The sequence below is a fragment of the Hypanus sabinus genome, chromosome 14 (assembly GCF_030144855.1).
Source record: "Hypanus sabinus isolate sHypSab1 chromosome 14, sHypSab1.hap1, whole genome shotgun sequence".
Lineage (NCBI taxonomy): Eukaryota > Metazoa > Chordata > Chondrichthyes > Myliobatiformes > Dasyatidae > Hypanus > Hypanus sabinus.
This window is the reverse complement of record NC_082719.1, coordinates 104,807,180-104,823,628: the sequence shown is the minus strand read 5'-3', so window position 1 is coordinate 104,823,628 and position 16,449 is coordinate 104,807,180. Positions and strand designations below refer to the sequence as shown.

At 44.9% G+C, this 16,449-nt stretch overlaps 1 protein-coding gene across 3 annotated transcripts in view; it reads left to right on the top strand.

The window, feature by feature from the left end:
• ctif (CBP80/20-dependent translation initiation factor) overlaps nt 1-16,449 on the top strand; it is a 226,744-nt gene that overhangs the window by 129,489 nt on the left and 80,806 nt on the right. For all 3 annotated transcript variants that reach the window (XM_059989755.1, XM_059989754.1, XM_059989753.1), the window contains exon 6: nt 5,186-5,261. In XM_059989755.1, the coding sequence (XP_059845738.1) occupies nt 5,186-5,261 (76 nt within the window). The remainder of the gene's footprint in view (nt 1-5,185; nt 5,262-16,449) is intronic.

Genomic DNA, 16,449 nt, shown 5'->3' with positions numbered 1-16,449 from the left:
CAGCAAAATAAGATATTTCACAAATTATGTCGGTGATATTAAACCTGGTTCTGATCAGGTGCTTTAGAGCAGGGGTCCCCAACCTGTTTTATGCCTTGGACCAACCAATACTATTAAGTAAGGGGTCTGCAGAACCCAGGTTGGGAAGCCCTGCTTTGAACCATTGTACTGTACTTCCCAATCCACATTCAGTGATCTTCAATATAAGGAAGTGTTTACACTTTACAGTCTGGCCCTATACGTTACACTGAAAATGCTTTCAATTCCTAGACAAGTACAACGTGCTCACAGTGGTCACATTATTAGGTACAAGAATGGAACCTGGTGTGATCTTCTGCTGATGTGTGCTCAGAGATGTTCTGCACACCACTGTTGTAAGGCATGGTTATTTGAGTTACTGTTGCCTTTCTGTCAGCTCGAACCAGTCTGACCGTTCAGTAACAAGGCATTTTCACCCACAGAACTGCTGCTCATTGAATGCTTTTTGTTTCTCATGCCATTCTCTGTAAACTCTAGAGCCTATTGTGTGAAAATCCCAGCAGCTCAGCAGTTTCTGAGATACTCAAACCACCCCATCTGGCACCAATTATCATTCCACAGTCAATGTCATGTGGTCATACTTCCTCCCCATTCTGACGTTTGGTCTGAACAACAACTGAACCTCTTGACCACATCTGCATGCTTTTAGGCAATGAGTTGCTGCCACATGATTGACTGATGATATTTGTATTAATGAGCAGGTGTGCTGGTGTACCTAATAAAGTGGTCACTGAGTGTATGTTTTGTTTTAATCTGGTGGAATTGAATATTAAAGGTGGCATCCATCAGTAAGGAGCCCCACCATACCAGACACCCCATCCTCATCATTATTACCATCTGGGAGGATTCAGATTCCGATTCATTCTCACATACAGTGAAATGTGTCATTTACATTAACACAACCTAAGGATGTGCTGGAGGCATGCTGCAAGTGTGACCAACAGAGCATGTCCACATCACTCAGGAGAGCAACAAGCAACAAAACAGCAACTCCAAACCCAGCCTGTCTCCTCTCCCAGCCACACATGGACATGCCTCCAAATCCACATAAAGACCGCTGGGCCAGCAGGCTTCGGCCCTCGAGGTGCAGGAGCTTGAAGAAAACTTGTAAGCTCAGCCAGCACCATTGTGGCCACTAGGCTCCCTAGCATCAAGGAATTCTTCAAAAGGCGATGCCACAAGAAGGTGGCATTCATCATTAAGGACCCCCTTCACCCAGGATGTGCCCTCTTCTCATTGCTACCATCAGGGAGAAGGTACAGGAGCCTGAAGACCCACAATCAACTTTCTTTCCCACCGCCATCAGACAATGAACACATGACACTACCTCACTATTTTGCTTTCTATTTTTACGACTTAATCTTTTCTATATATATTATATTGTAATTCATAGTAATTATTTTGTATTGCACCGTACTGCTGTAAAACAACAAATTTCAGGACGTGTCAGTGCTAATAAACCTGATTCCGACTCTGATTGACAGGTTGCTGTGTAAGCCGGTTTGGAGGAGGAACTGTTGCTAAAGAAACATTTTGTAACAACTCAAATCTGTCACTACTTCTGATGTATATTGAAAGATTGCCTTCCAGTTTAGAAAACAGTTCCTGCCTGACACTCCTATTGGACAGCCCTATAGTGTATAGCTCCGCAGAGACCAAGCCAGAATTAAACATAATTGTCCATTTCCTAGAGTGTCAGTCAGATATCCTGGTAAACTGCAGCAATGGAACTGAATAAACAGTGGAAGAAGGAATTAAATTGCAGAAGTTGAGGGAATTAAAAGTGAGACAGTAGTATGGTGGATGACTGTTAATGGGGGCACATTGGGATTGGTAGTTTGGCCTAATTAAATGGCTGCCCAGTCAGACCAAGTTTTATGGAAATAGTAAAAAGGTATACAAGGAAAGCTGCTATACGACTATAAAACCGGGTATTACTTCCTCATATTTATTGACAGAGGAATTCATCAATTGTACACTGCCATGTTCTTTTGATTGACTGTAGATGAACAAAATCAGTGCAGATAATAAATTGCCTTCATACCTTTTGTTTTATGATTGCATCTGCCAAACCTTCAAGGTGATTTTCAATACCTTCAAATTCTTTGTAGTTCCTAACATTTTGAAGTAGTGAAATGGTTTAATTTTCGCTCTGGCCACTTCTAGCATCTCCAATCCACAGAGAGCAGAACAGTTCTGAATTGTCATAATGCTTATTTCTCGCTAACTTTGCCGTGTCACATACTCCGAATTGGCATTGTGGTTTTCTGCTTCTCTCTCTACTTCTTTCTGAACTTCTTATACGACAAGCTGAAAGCCACATCAGATATGATCGATTGACTCTTTTGAACATCGGAAAGGCCACATTCAGTCATAATGTGCTGCCTTTCTACCACTGGGACCCCTGCTTGCATGAATGAGGGGAGGTTCATTCACCACACCGACATTACTGAGGAAGAGCCGGCATGATTAGGTTAAGACGGTGCGCAAATCGGCCGCTGTTCCCTAGCAAACTTCTGGACAACAAGCTGAGAGCCCGAATCTCCTACCAACGAGAAACAAATCGCTGGAACATCTTGTGCTTTACCAAAACCTGGTTGTTGGAGGAGATACCAGACCAAGCATTGAACCCATCGGATTCTCTGTGTCCGGAGCAGACAAGTCTAAAGACCCCTCTGGGAGAAGTAAAGGTTCATGGTGAACAATAGTTGGTGCGACCTGGTAGTGCGCACACCCTCAAATCCCTTTGCTCCCTGAATCCGGAGTACCTTGTGCGCTCTGTTGACCTTTCTGGCTGCCTAGAGAATTCACCTCTGTTATTATTACAGCTGCGTACATCCCACCACGGGCTGATACCAAACAGGCTGTAAATGAATTTTGCGAAACCATCGATATCCATGTAACCACACACCCAGAGGCTGCTTTCACCATGGCTGGAGACTTTAACCAAGCGTTGCAGACCAGAGTTTATCTGACGTTCTGCCAACACATCGAGGTGAGCACATGGGGAAGAAGTGTACTCGACCACTGCTACTCTCCCTTCCATAACGCCTACAAAGCACTTCCTTGCCCTCTGTTTGGAAAGTCTGACCATTCCTCCATCCTGCTGCTGTCTGCCTACAGGCAGAAATTGAAGCAAGAAGCGGCCACAGTGAAAACTATCCACTGCTGGTCCAACCGATCAGACTCAATGTTACAAGACCGTCACCTGGGGATAAAGCCTTTGCCTCCGGAGACCAACAGGAGCTCAAGAGCTGCCACTATGATTTAAGTAGAGCCATCAAGGTGGCAAATCAGCAACGCGGGTAAAATCCAGTCACAACTCTGCAACAATGACACATGCAGCGTGTGGCAAGGACTGCACACCATCGAGGGCTTCAAGAGGAAACGCAACAGTACAGCCAACATTGCCGCCTCGCTCCTGGACAAGCTAAGTGTTTTTATGCTCAGTTCAAGCTTGATAAGACTGAATCCCCGAAGCGAATCGCCAGTGAGACCTGCACCCTGGTCATCTCCAAGGCTGAGGTAAACAGAACGTTCCAAAGTGTCAACACAGCCACAAGGCAGCGGGGCCAGACAGCATCCCAGGGTACATCCTCAAATTGTGTGCTGAACAGCTGCCTGGTGTTTTTACAGACATTTTTAATCTATCTTCACCAAGCAGATAGTGCCCTCCTGTTTCAAATCACCCATCATTGCCCCTGTACCTAAGAAAACCAAGGTAGCATGCCTGAACGATCAGCCCCCTGTCACACTCAACTCAACTGTAAGCAAGTGCTTTGAGAAGCTGGTTAAAGGCTACATCTGCAGCATCCTACCACCCACACTGGGCCTCCTACAATTCACCTACTGACAGAACTGATGACACCAAAGCCACAGCACTACACACCGTCCTCTCTCACCTGGAGAACAGGGATGTATACGTTAGAATGCTGTTCCTGGACTACAGTTCAGCATTCAACATCATCATTCCCTCCAGACTCGACAGGAAACTCAGACCTTGTGCAGCTGGATCCTGGAATTCCTATTGGATCGATGACTGGTGGTAAGGATGGGCTCTCTCACCTCGGACCCTCAACACAGGTGCCCCCCAGGGTTGTGTCCTGAGTCCCCTCCTCTACTCCCTTTGCATCCATGACTATATTGCCACACTCAGCTCCAATCTGCTGATCAAATTCACAGATAACATTACTTCGATCAGCCTAATTTCTAACAGTGACGAGCAGCCTACAGAGGAGAGATTGACACCCTGACGCTGTGGTGTCACAACAGCAGCTGTTCCACCTCAGGTGACTGAAGAAGTTTGGCGTGAGCCTCCAAATCATCAAGACCTTCTACAGAGGCACCATTGAGAGCATCCTGAATGGCTGTATCACTGTCTGTACGGGAACTGCGACAACTTGACAGCTGGGCACTGCAGAGAGTGGTACAGACAGCCCAGCACGTCTGTGGATATGAACTTCCCTCCATTGAGGACATTTCTAGCAGCAGGTGCAGAAGGAAGGTCTGAAAGATCACCGGGGCCACCAGTCGCCCCAACCATAAACTGTTTCAGCTGCTTCCATCTGTCAAATGGTACTGCAGCATTAAAGCCACAACCAACGGGCTATGGGACACCTTCTCTCTACAAACCATTAGACTTTTAAATTCACATGTCTGTACATTGCAATGGAGTCATAATGCAAAGAATGTTACTGCCTCATTGTGGGATGGATATAAAATTTAAATAAATTCTAATCTAATTTTAAACAGAAATCACTGCTTTTTGAACACAAATACACACAACTGATACTATTAAAAAAACTGTTTGGTCTAAGCATGGTGTAGTGTCTGGCAGCCACACAAGTGCACATGACCAAAGCTATTCAGCATAGAGTGCCAAGTAAACAAAGGGAATCCTGGCTATTTTTTGATTAGTTTCTGTTCTTTAAAAGTTGTCCCAAATAAGCAACTGGCCCATTGGCCCAGTTGACTGAATCCACTGTATATCCTAGTGTGCAAACTTGGAGAGTTGTTTTGTTGTCAGTGTTGGGGTCTGCTAATCACCAGGTGAATACAGAGATGCACAGTCTTTTTCCTTGAATATTAGGCTTACCCTTGTACAGTGATGCTGCCTAATGCTGTTACTTATCTTTTATTTGTGCAGAATGGTAAGAGGGAAGTTTGAAGAGGAACGAAACATCACTTTGAATGATCTGGACAAAGTGCTTCCCGTGAGGACGGTAGGTTCTCAGTTCCTGGCTGCAAAACTGCTTTGCATACGTCATTTCTGCTTTTGATTCAAGATTTCATGTACACAGAAACAAAATTAAATGGGTACGGGGAGGGGGGGGGGGAACAACTTCCAATCTTAAAGCGTTTTGTCACCTTCAGTAATTCCAAAACACTGCACAGCCAGTGAAGGACCTTTAAAGGTCACTGTTATAATGGCAGAGATGCAGCTTCACACAGCCGGATATACTTCAGTTGTAGATAGAATGGAGAAATGGCCGATGGAGTTTAACACGGCCAAATGTAAAGAGATAGTACAGTGTTAAGGGCAAGACCCTTAGGTGTTGATGAGCAAAGGGATTTTGGAGTCCAAGTTCATATCCCTGAAAGGGACTAAACGGGTTGGTAGGATGGTTAATGCATATGGCATGCTTGCCTTTATTTGTCGAGGTTTTGGGTTCAAGTGTCAGGAAGTTAAGTTGCAACTTTATAAAACTCTAGATTGGCTGTATCTGGAGCATCGCTTACAATTCTGGGGTTGCCCCAATATAGGAAAGTATTGAGGCTTTGGAGAGGGTGCAGAAGAGGTTTAAACATAGAAACAGAGTGAGTATCATTGTGCTATATGGGAAGATGTCTAATATGCTAGTACTAAAAGGCGAAAAGTAATTCCACATTTTCCAGGGAGTCCCTCCAAGCCCAGGATAACTCACCTCCACCCTAGTTCAGTGGAGTGAAAAAAGTTTGTGCACCGTGGTAACACTGTGTTAGCCCAATGCTTGCGGTGTTGGAGTTCAAACCCTGCGTTTGAAGGCGTCTGTGCGTCCTCCCTGGGTGTTCGGGTTCCCTCCCGCATTCCAAAGTGTACCAGGTGGTCATTGTCAATTGTCCCGTGACTGAGTTTGGGTGGCACGGTTCAAAGGGCCTGTCTGTAGAGACAGCACACAGGAACATACACAGAAGCCGCAAGCCTATGGTATTTTCATTGTCAAACAGAGCGATCTGAGAACACAGATCCAAGTGGTGTCACATGTAGATAGGGTCATAAAGAAAGCTTTTGCATTTTGGCTTTCAAAGATCAAAGTATTGAGTGCAAGAGTTGGGGATGTTAAAGTTGTGAAAAACGTATAAAATGAGGCCTTATGGAGTATTATGTGCAGTTCTGGTCGATATGAAAGAGTGTGAAGACTTGAGGAACTGAGTTCTAGAGAAAGGTTGAATAGGGTAGCACTGGTTTCCCTGGAGCATCGGAGAATGAGGGGAATTTGATAAGAGGTGTACAGAAAAGATAAATATAAGCAGGCTATTTCTGTGGAGGTTAGGTGAGACTAGAACAAGAGGTCATAGATTAAGGGTGAAAAGTGAAATGTTTAAGGGGAACCTGAGGGAGAACTTCACTCAGGGGTGGTGAGAGTGGACAAGCTGCAGCACAAGTGGTGGATGTGGGTTTGATTTATCAGAAATTTGGATTGGTACATGGATGGGAGCAGTATGGAGGGCCATGGTTTGGTTGCAGGTCGATGTGACTCGGCAGATCAGTAATTCAGCAAGGACTAGATGGGCCGAGGGGCCTGTTTCTATGCTGTAGTGTTCTATGACTATGATTCCTGATCTTTCCCATAAATCTCACTTGACAAACCTTTTCCCTGTCCCTGCACCTCCTCATCACTCAATCTCATTTTCACCTCTGTTTGCTGTCTCTCTTCCCCTTCATCCCACCCCTCTTACCCACATTGGCATTCTCCCTGATCCTGTATCTCACGGTTTTATAATCATTCCAACCCTCTGTCCTGCATCTGCACTTTCCTGGAGTGCTTCTGTGAACCAGCTGAGCGTCACCTACACTCGCAGAGCAAACGTGATGCTGTGATAAGTGTTATGGATATGGGAACTGCATTCAAGAAAGCTGATCGTCAGGAGATCGTTAGTTTGAGAAGAGTTATAGAGATTGACACAGATATTGGTCAGTTTACAATTGCCTGCTCGCGCTCCTCACTTGCCCACTACCTGAGAGAATATCTCACTGCCTTGATTCACCTTATTCAGCACCTAAATCCAACCCAATTCATTTTCCTCGGCTGAGGCTGTGACTGGTTGTTTCATGATGCAGATATTTCTTTGCCACCGGATGGCAGCATTGTGCTGTGGATATGACTGCGTATGACCTTTTTATTCATTTTATCCACAGAATCACAATCAGGTTTATTATCACTGGCATGTGTCTTGGAGTTTGTTAACTTATCAACAGCAGTACAATGCAATACATGAAAATATAGAAAGAAAAAATAAATAAGTAATCAAATTGAGTAGCTATATGTATGTTAAATAGATTAAAAATAGTGCAAAAACTGAAATGATATATGTTTTAGTGTTCAAGGGGTTCAATGTCCAATTAGTAATCAGATGGCAGAAGGGAAAAGGCTGTTCCTGAATCGCTGAGTGTGTGTCTTCAGGCTTCTGTATCTCCTACCTGACGAAAACAACAAGAATAGGGTCCTTAATAATGAGCGGCACCTTCCTCAGGCACGGCTCTTTGAAGGTGTCTTGGAGACTCCAGAGGCTCGTGCCCAAGATGGAGCTGACTAATTTTACAACTTTCTGTAGTTTATTTCGATCCTGTGCAGTAGCCCCCAACCCCGCCCCTGTTCTCCATGTCAGACAGTGATGCAGCCTGTCAGAATGCTCTCCACGGTACATCTCTAGTAGTTTTTGAGAGTTTTAGGTGACAAACCAAATCTTGTCAAACTCCTAATAAAATATAGTTGCTGTCTTGCCTTCTTTATAGCTGCATCGATATGTTGGGACCAGGTTAGATCTTCAGAGATCTTGACACCCAGGAACTTGAAATTGCTCACTCTCTCCACTTCTGTTCCCTCTATGAGGATTGGTTCATGTTCCCTCGTCCTACCCTTCCTGAGGTCCACAATCAGCTCTTTCGTCTTACTGATGCTGAGTGCCAGGTTGCTGCTGTGACACCACCCAACTAGCTGGTATATTTCTCTCCTGTACGCCCCCCCATCTGAGGTTCTACCACCAATGGCTGTATGATCAGCAAATTTATAGACGGCAGAGAATGCTTTGCCTGTTTTTTTATCAACATACAGCTCAGAAACAGGCCCTTCAGCCCCTCTAATTTGTGAGCAACTGTTACTCTGCATGGTCCCATCGACCATAGAAGTCCATACCAGTATCGTTCATGTACTTCTGCAAGCTTCTTTTAAATGTTGAAATCAACCCCATATCAAGAGTTTGGTAGCAGAGGAGACCGTGGACAGACATGTATGTGTGGGAATGGAAGTCGTATTAAATTGGCTATTTCCATAGTTGCTGAGTTGCTCCAGTGCTGAGTGTTTGCAACACCAGCAGAATCTCTTGTAGCACTCATCACCATTTGTGCTGTGGCTTCAGGATGGCACTTTCTGGATAAGTTGCTTCCTGTAGGATTTTGTAGATTCTGGGTGGGCTAATGAAGTGACAGTGGGGACTACAGATTTTTCTATGGTTGGCAAAGAGCTTCCTGACAATCAATCATTTCTGGTTGTCTTGTGGTTCTGTAAAGGGGGGGGGGGAGTTTCTTCTTTTTTTTTGTTACTGCGAATGTTAATCAAAATGGCTTCTTTGTTTTGTTAAAAGTAGGAATGCTTCTTTGTTGCAAGAAAGTGCTGGAAGCTTGTTTGGGTTAAAATTTACTGATAATGAGAATTGTATTCCTTTGTAAATCGATTGGGATTAATGTTGTTCTTTCTTCTGAGTCTGTAAGCTAATGTTGGCGGGCTTTTGGGGAGATCAGCGCGAGGGGGTGAGAGAGAGAGGACGCGATGCTGTAAACTGGGTGAGGAATGGACCCGGGGGGGGGGGGGGGGGGTGGTCCCAGGCCAGGAGGTACTCCGAGGAGAGGAGACGAAGATAGATATGCTTGGTTGACCACTTCAGGTGGTCCTGAGCTGCAAGTCGAGGAGTTCGGAGGGGATCGAATGGTGGCTGTCGGTGCACCGGAGGGCATTGTTCGAGTTCCGACCAGCGTTGACGACGTGGTGAGGCCATGGGTTGTCCATGCTGTTAAGGAAGCAGGGAAGGACTGGTGGGTATGTTCCAGCTATGGTGGGCTCCGTCCGGTTGTGGGAATAATGTCCAGCCCTAAAAGGGCGGAGGCATGGGCGGAGCGGACCTCTCAGTTGTTGGGTGAGTGGCAGTGCTTGGCTGAGGGAAAGTGACAGGGATTGGTTGAAAGTTTGAGTAGGCGGGCTGGTGACGTTGTTAGAACTGTCAGGTACAATTACCTTGAAGTGACAGCTGCCAGTTCCGGGAAAGTGTGGGAAAATGCGTGTGGTTCGACTGGAAGTCAAATGCCGCAGCTGGGGGGCTTACCATATCAGTGGCAGGAGATTGGTGGAAAGTTTTTAGGGTATCCCTTTTGGCTAGTGGGGGAAGATAAATTGCTTGCGGTGCCAGGCAGATCTGTCAAGGGGATCAGCTCCTCCCTCAGTTGTTCAGCCGATCCGAGAGGTGTCAGGAAACTTAGAGGAGGCCCAGTGGGGGAACAGCTTGGGGTCTCTGGGGGAGCATGTTCCCAGCAATGTACCAAGGAACTCCCGAAAGGAACAGACCCTATTCCTGAAGGCTTAGAGGGACCAAGCGCACAGGTGTTGTTACAGATGGATGGAAGTCAAGTTAAAGCCATCCTCGACACCGGGGCGCCGGTTAAGTTGCTGTATAGTTTGTTTTATAACCATCATTGGAAGCATTTAGCCTTGACGACATTGAGGGCACTGGAGATTTGGAGTACCTGTGCTGGTGATTATCCAGACGATGGTTGTTGGTCAGTGAAAATGGAGTTCTTAGAGGCCAATGTGCGCGTGATTGAGGTTCGTGAATCGTTAATGCTGATGTGTCCGGACCCTGTTGAGACGGGCAGCGTTTCTGTTCTAGAGAGAACCAATATCCTGCTGGTGCGCTTGGGGGCCTGCCCGGAGGAGGTGGGTGAGCGCTGTTTGGAGGCATTGTCGATGCACCCGGAGTTTCGAGCTGCTTGTGCGGACGTGTGTAGCAGCATTGGGCCGATACCGAATTCAAACAAGAGCCAGTGGTGTACGGCCTGGGGGAAGTATCTGATGGTGAGACCCTCTTAGTGATGAGCCGGTGGTGGTACGGCCTGGGGGAAGTATCTGAGGGCGAGACCCTCTTAGTGATGAGCCGGTGGTGGTACGGCCTGGGGGAAGTATCTGAGGGTGAGACCCTCTTAGTGATGAGCCGGTGGTGGTACGGCCTGGGGGAAGTATCTGAGGGTGAGACCCTCTTAGTGATGAGCCGGTGGTGGTACGGCCTGGGGGAAGTATCTGAGGGTGAGACCCTCTTAGTGATGAGCCGGTGGTGGTACGGCCTGGGGGAAGTATCTGAGGGTGAGACCCTCTTAGTGATGAGCCGGTGGTGGTACGGCCTGGGGGAAGTATCTGAGGGCGAGACCCTCTTAGTGATGAGCCGGTGGTGGTGCGGCCTGGGGGAAGTATCTGAGGGTGAGACCCTCTTAGTGACAAGAGCCAGTGGTGGTACGGCCTGGGGGAAGTATCTGAGGGTGAGACCCTCTTAGTGATGAGCCGGTGGTGGTACGGCCTGGGGGAAGTATCTGAGGGTGAGACCCTCTTAGTGTTTTTTTAAAAAAAACCCTTTACACTTCTGAAATCCACCAGCAGGAAGGCAGAAAATTGGCACAGCTCAAGTGATCTGAAGCTGAGCCATCTCAGATTAAAGTTGTGGGCATGTTATGTTGGCATAGGGAGCATGGCAACACTTACAGGCAGACTCCAGCACGTCCTCAGACTATGTCAGTCATTGATGCAAATGGAACATTTCACTGTATTGTGACGTATGTGTTCAAATTCAAGTTGTTATTCAACCATACATGAGCACAACCAAACGGCACAGACTAGAAAGGCCGAGTTGGCCTGTTGCCGTGCTGTAATTGTTATATGGAAACTGCGTTCCTCCGGGGCCAAGATACAAAACATAGTACCAACAGTCACACACGTCACAATTCAGTATGCATTCAGTCACAGTTAATAGATGTCGGCAAAAACAAGCCTGTAGCAGTCTACAAGTGTAGTCCAGCTTGTCTTCCACTGAGCGAACACTGGAGAGCAGCACCAATGCCAGCTGGGGCGGGGATCCTTAATGACGGATGCTGCCTTTCTGAGGTATCATCTTTTGAAGGTGTCTTCGATGTCATGGAGTCTCGTTCCCATGATGAAGCTGATTGAGCTCCAAAAAATAAGAAATGAAATAATAGTACTGGGAACATTTAGATTTGTAGATTCTATAGGTTGTGGTCAGTGTGGTTTTGAGCTGGTACAAAGGCAGCTCCATCATTAAGGATCCTCGTCATCCAGGTCGTGCCCTCTTCTCATTGCTTCCATCAGGGAGGAGGCACAGGATCCTGAAGACACACACTCAATGATTCAGGAGCAGCTTCTTCCCCTCTGCCATCAGGGAGGAGGCACAGGATCCTGAAGACACACACTCAATGATTCAGGAGCAGCTTCTTCCCCTCCACCATCAGATTTCCAAATTGACATTGAATCCATTAACACTACCTCACTACTTTTCCTCTCTTTTTACACTACTTATTTAATTTAGTTTTAATATGTGCTCATTGTAATTTATAGATTTTATTATTATGTATTACATTGTGCTGCCACAAAACAACAATTTTCATGAGAAATGCCAGTTATGTTAAACCTGATTGTGAACGCACAGAAATAGGAGTAACAGAGTGGTTAACTAATGAGGCTTAAAGTTCATGACGAATGCAGTGAAGGAAATAAGCCTCAAATAGAATGGTAATTAAGAGCAAGGTTTCCTCTGTGAGTAAGCAGATAATGATGGGGTTACTGCAGGATTTGTTTTTTGCCTGGCCAGTTCTTTTATTGATGTTTTTTGTTGAGGTTTCATACCTGTGGAATTTCACTTAACCCCCCACTGTGCCACGTAGTCACAGGTATTCATGTTGTCTCAGATGTGCTTTTCCCAGGTGGGACCAGTGATCACTTACCAAGGTTTGATGAAGGGAGCTTATCGCTGTGTGTCCTGCTGTAGAAATGGCGCCATTCTTTGCAGGGGGTAAATAGGCAAACTTGCTCGTATTGAACCAGGTCTCCTTTTCACGATGGAGTAATTGTCAGGTGTTGGCTTTGTGCTGGAAAGGGAAGGGGTGGAGAACATCCGTATACTCAGTGGCCACTTACTTATAGGAGTGGAACTTAGTGTGTTTTTCTGCTGCTGTAGTCCATCTACTTCAATGTTCAACATGTTGTGCATTCAGAGATGCTTTTCTGCACACCACTGTCGCAACACCTGGCTATTTGAGTTGCTGTCACCTTTCTGTCAATTTGAACCAGTCTGGCCATTCTCCTCTGATCTCTCAGTAACAAGGCATTTTCACCCATAGAACTGCCACCCACTGGATGTTTTTTGTTCTACACACCATTCTCTGTAAACTGTAGAAACTTGTCATGTGTGAAAATCCCAGAAGATCAACAGTTTCTGAGATACTCAAACCACCCCATCTGGCACCAGCAATCATTCCACAGTAAAAATCACTTAGATCACATTTCTTCCCCATTCTGATGTTTGGTCTGAACAACAACTGAACCTCTTGACCATGTCTGCATGTTTTTACTCATTGAGTTGCTGCCACATGATTGGCTGTTTAGATATTTGCATTAACGAACAAGTGTACTGGTGTATTTAATAAAGAGGCCACTTCACAGCTTTTACTTAAGAACTGATGGTAGTTAGTGATTTTGCTGTATTCAGTCCCTGTTTGTTGAATAACCTGATAAACACAGCTCCCTGTCTGTAGAACTTATTGTCCCTTTTAATTCACACAAACCTGTAAAACATTTTGACAAGAATTTTTCTGTTGATATATTTTATTTGGTACCAGGAATTGGGATGTTCAGGAACAGTTATTATCCCTCAACCATCAGACTCCAGAACCAGAGTGGATTTGCTTTCAAAGACTCGACAACTCATGTTCTCAGTATTATTTATTTACCTATTTATTATTATTTGTTTGTCTTCTGCATGTTTGTTGTTTGTCAGTCTTTGTTAGTGTGTAGTTATTCATTGATTCTGTATTATTTCTTTATTCTACTGCAAGAAAATGAATCTGGTTAGTGTGTGGTGTCACGTACAGCATGTACTTTGACAATTATTTCCTTTGAACGTTATCTGAAGACGTTTTTAAAATGTAAACTTCTTCCTGGGCTGATGGAGGTACCTCAAGCAGCACCTCCACACTGCAACACCAGCTTTGCAAACCACCAATCTAGTCATTGCTGTGCTTCAACGTGGCACAGCTTGGAAAATAGTGATGGCCAATAATGAATGAAATTGTCAGGTCACTCTCTAAATTACAATAATTTTGTGTTATGTGTTTATGGCCACCTGTAATTGATTTGTTCTCATAAGACATCGGAGCTGAACGAGGCCGTTCTGCCTATTGAGACCACTCTGCCATTCTATCATGACTGATTTCCTTCTCAACCCTATTCTCCTGTCTTCTCCCCATAACCTTTGACACACTGACTAATCAAGAACCTATCAACCTGCACTTCAGATATACTCAATGACTTCACCTCCACAGCTGTCTGTGGCAATGAATTCTCCAGATTCACCAGCTTCTGGCTAAAGAAATCCATCATTTCTGTCCTAAATGAACACCCCTCTATTCTGAGTCTATGCCCTCCGGTCCTAGTCTGGCCCACTGTAGAAAAAATTCTCTCCATGTCCACTCTCCATTGGTTTCTCAATATTTGGTAGGTTTCACTCACCTCCTATTCTTCTGAACTCCAGCCAGTACAGGCCCAGAGCCATCAAACGTTAACCTTTCCATTCCTGAGATCATTCTTGAAAAACCTCCTATTGGGGAGATCACTCATCTGTCCCGTTGGCCTGGACCCAGTGGAGATGAGCAACCAGTGCAGCAGCCAACCAATCAGACCAACGAATCACACCATCATAAACGCCAACACCTGGCGGAAGCAACACTTGATTACGTGCCACAGTGCTGTCACCTCGACTGGTGCCGACCTAATCTCCCAGCTCAGCGAACAGCCCTACGAATGTATCTTCCTCTACCGCCACTCCGGGCTCCTGTCTTTGAGTAAAGAAAACTTGCCTCTCACATCTCCATTGAAATTGGCTCCTCTTGCCTTAACTGCATGCTCTCAGGTATTAGATATTTTCGAGATGTTTGACTAAAATATTTTCAGAGATTTGTTTTCTATAAATAAACAGGAGTATGTTTTATAAATGAAAGCTTGACTATTCTCTAAATGGAGAGACAATACGAAAAACTGAAGTGCAAGGGGACTTGGAAGTCCTTGTGCAAGATTCCGTAAAGGTTAATTTGCAGCTGAGGAAGGCCAAACTGTACCCAACTGTATGATCATTCACTTCCTGACAATGCATTCCATCTGCCATTTCTTTGCGCATTCACCTAATCTGTCCTTCTGTAACCATTCCACTTCCTCAAAACTCTCTGCCCCTTCACCTATTTTCATATCATCTGTAAACTTTGCAACAAAGCTAAAAATTCCTATCATCCAAATCATTGACTTGTAACATAAAAAGAATAATTCCCAACACAGACCCCTGTGTCGCTACTAGTCACCGGCAGCCAGCCAGAAAAAGGCTCCCTTTGTACTGTTTGCCTCCTGCCAATCAGCCACTGCTTTATCCATGCTGTATATTCTGTCTTGTAACTTGTAGCTTGTAAAGCAGCCTCAAGTATGGCACCTTATTAAAGGTCTTCTGAAAATCCTAATACAAAGCATCAACCAATTCTTTGTCTATCTTGCTTGTTCTTTCTTCAAAGGATCCTAACGGATCTGTCAAGCAAGATTTTCCCTTGAGGAAACAATGCTGACTACGGCCTATTTTATGTGCCTCGAAGTACCGTGAGATGTCATCCTTAATAATTGACTCCAACATCTTCCCAACTGCTGAGGTCAGACTAACTGGCCTATAGCTTCTTTTCTTCTGCCTCTCTCCCTTCTTGAAGAGTAGAGTGACATTTGCAATTTTCCAGTCTTCCAGAACCATTTCAGAATCTAGTGCTTCTTGAAAGATCATTACTAATGGCTCCACTACCTCTTAAGTAACTTCTTTCAGAACCCTGGAGTGTACACCTTCTGGTCCAGGTGACTTATCTACCTTCAGACCTTACAGCCTCCCAAAAACCTCCCTAGTTATGGTAACCACATGCCCCCTGACACCTGGAACTTCCACCGCACTGCTAGTGTCTTCTATAGTGAAGACTGATGCAAAATACTTATTTGGTCCATCTGCTATTTCCTTGTCCCCCATTACTACCTCAACAGGTTTTCCATTGTTTTCCAGTGCTCCAATATCTACTCTCGCCTCTCTTTTACACTTTATCTATCTGAAGAAACTTTTGGATCATCATTAATCTTATTAGCTAACTTGCTTTCATATTCCATCTTTACCTTAAAGACTTTTTTTTAGTTGCCTTCTGTTGGTTTTGAAAGGTTTTCCCATCCTCTAACTTCCCACTATTTTATATGTCCTCTCTTTGGCTTTTATGTTAGCTCTGACTTCTCTTGTTAGCCGCAGTTGTGTCATCTTGCCTTTAGAATATGTCTTCCTCTGTGGGATGTATATATCCTGTGCCTTCTGAATTGCTTCCAGAAATTCCAGCCATTGCTACTCTGTCATCATCCCTGCCGGTGTTCTTTTTCAATCAATTCTGGCCAACTCCTCTCTCATGCCTCTGAAATTCCCTTTACTCCATTGTAGTACTAATATATACGACTTTAGCTTCTCCTCAAATTTCAGTGTGAATTTGATCATATGATCACTTTCACCTAGGGGTTCATTTACCTAAAGCTCTCTGATCAATTCTGGTTCACTTTATGTCTCAATGTACATGTGACAGGCAAGACTAATCTTTAAAAAGTCAGGGTTTGTCATTTTTGAGGAGGATGCAAAGATGCAAAGAGAGAGTGCAGAGACGATTTACTAGGATGTTACCTGGGTTTCAGCACTTAAGTTACAGAGAAAGGTTGAACAAGTTAGGTCTCTATTCATTGAAGCGTAGAAGGTTGAGGGGGGATTTGATCGAGGTATTTAAAATTTTGAGAGGGATAGATAGAGTTGACGTGAATAGGCTGTTTCCATTGA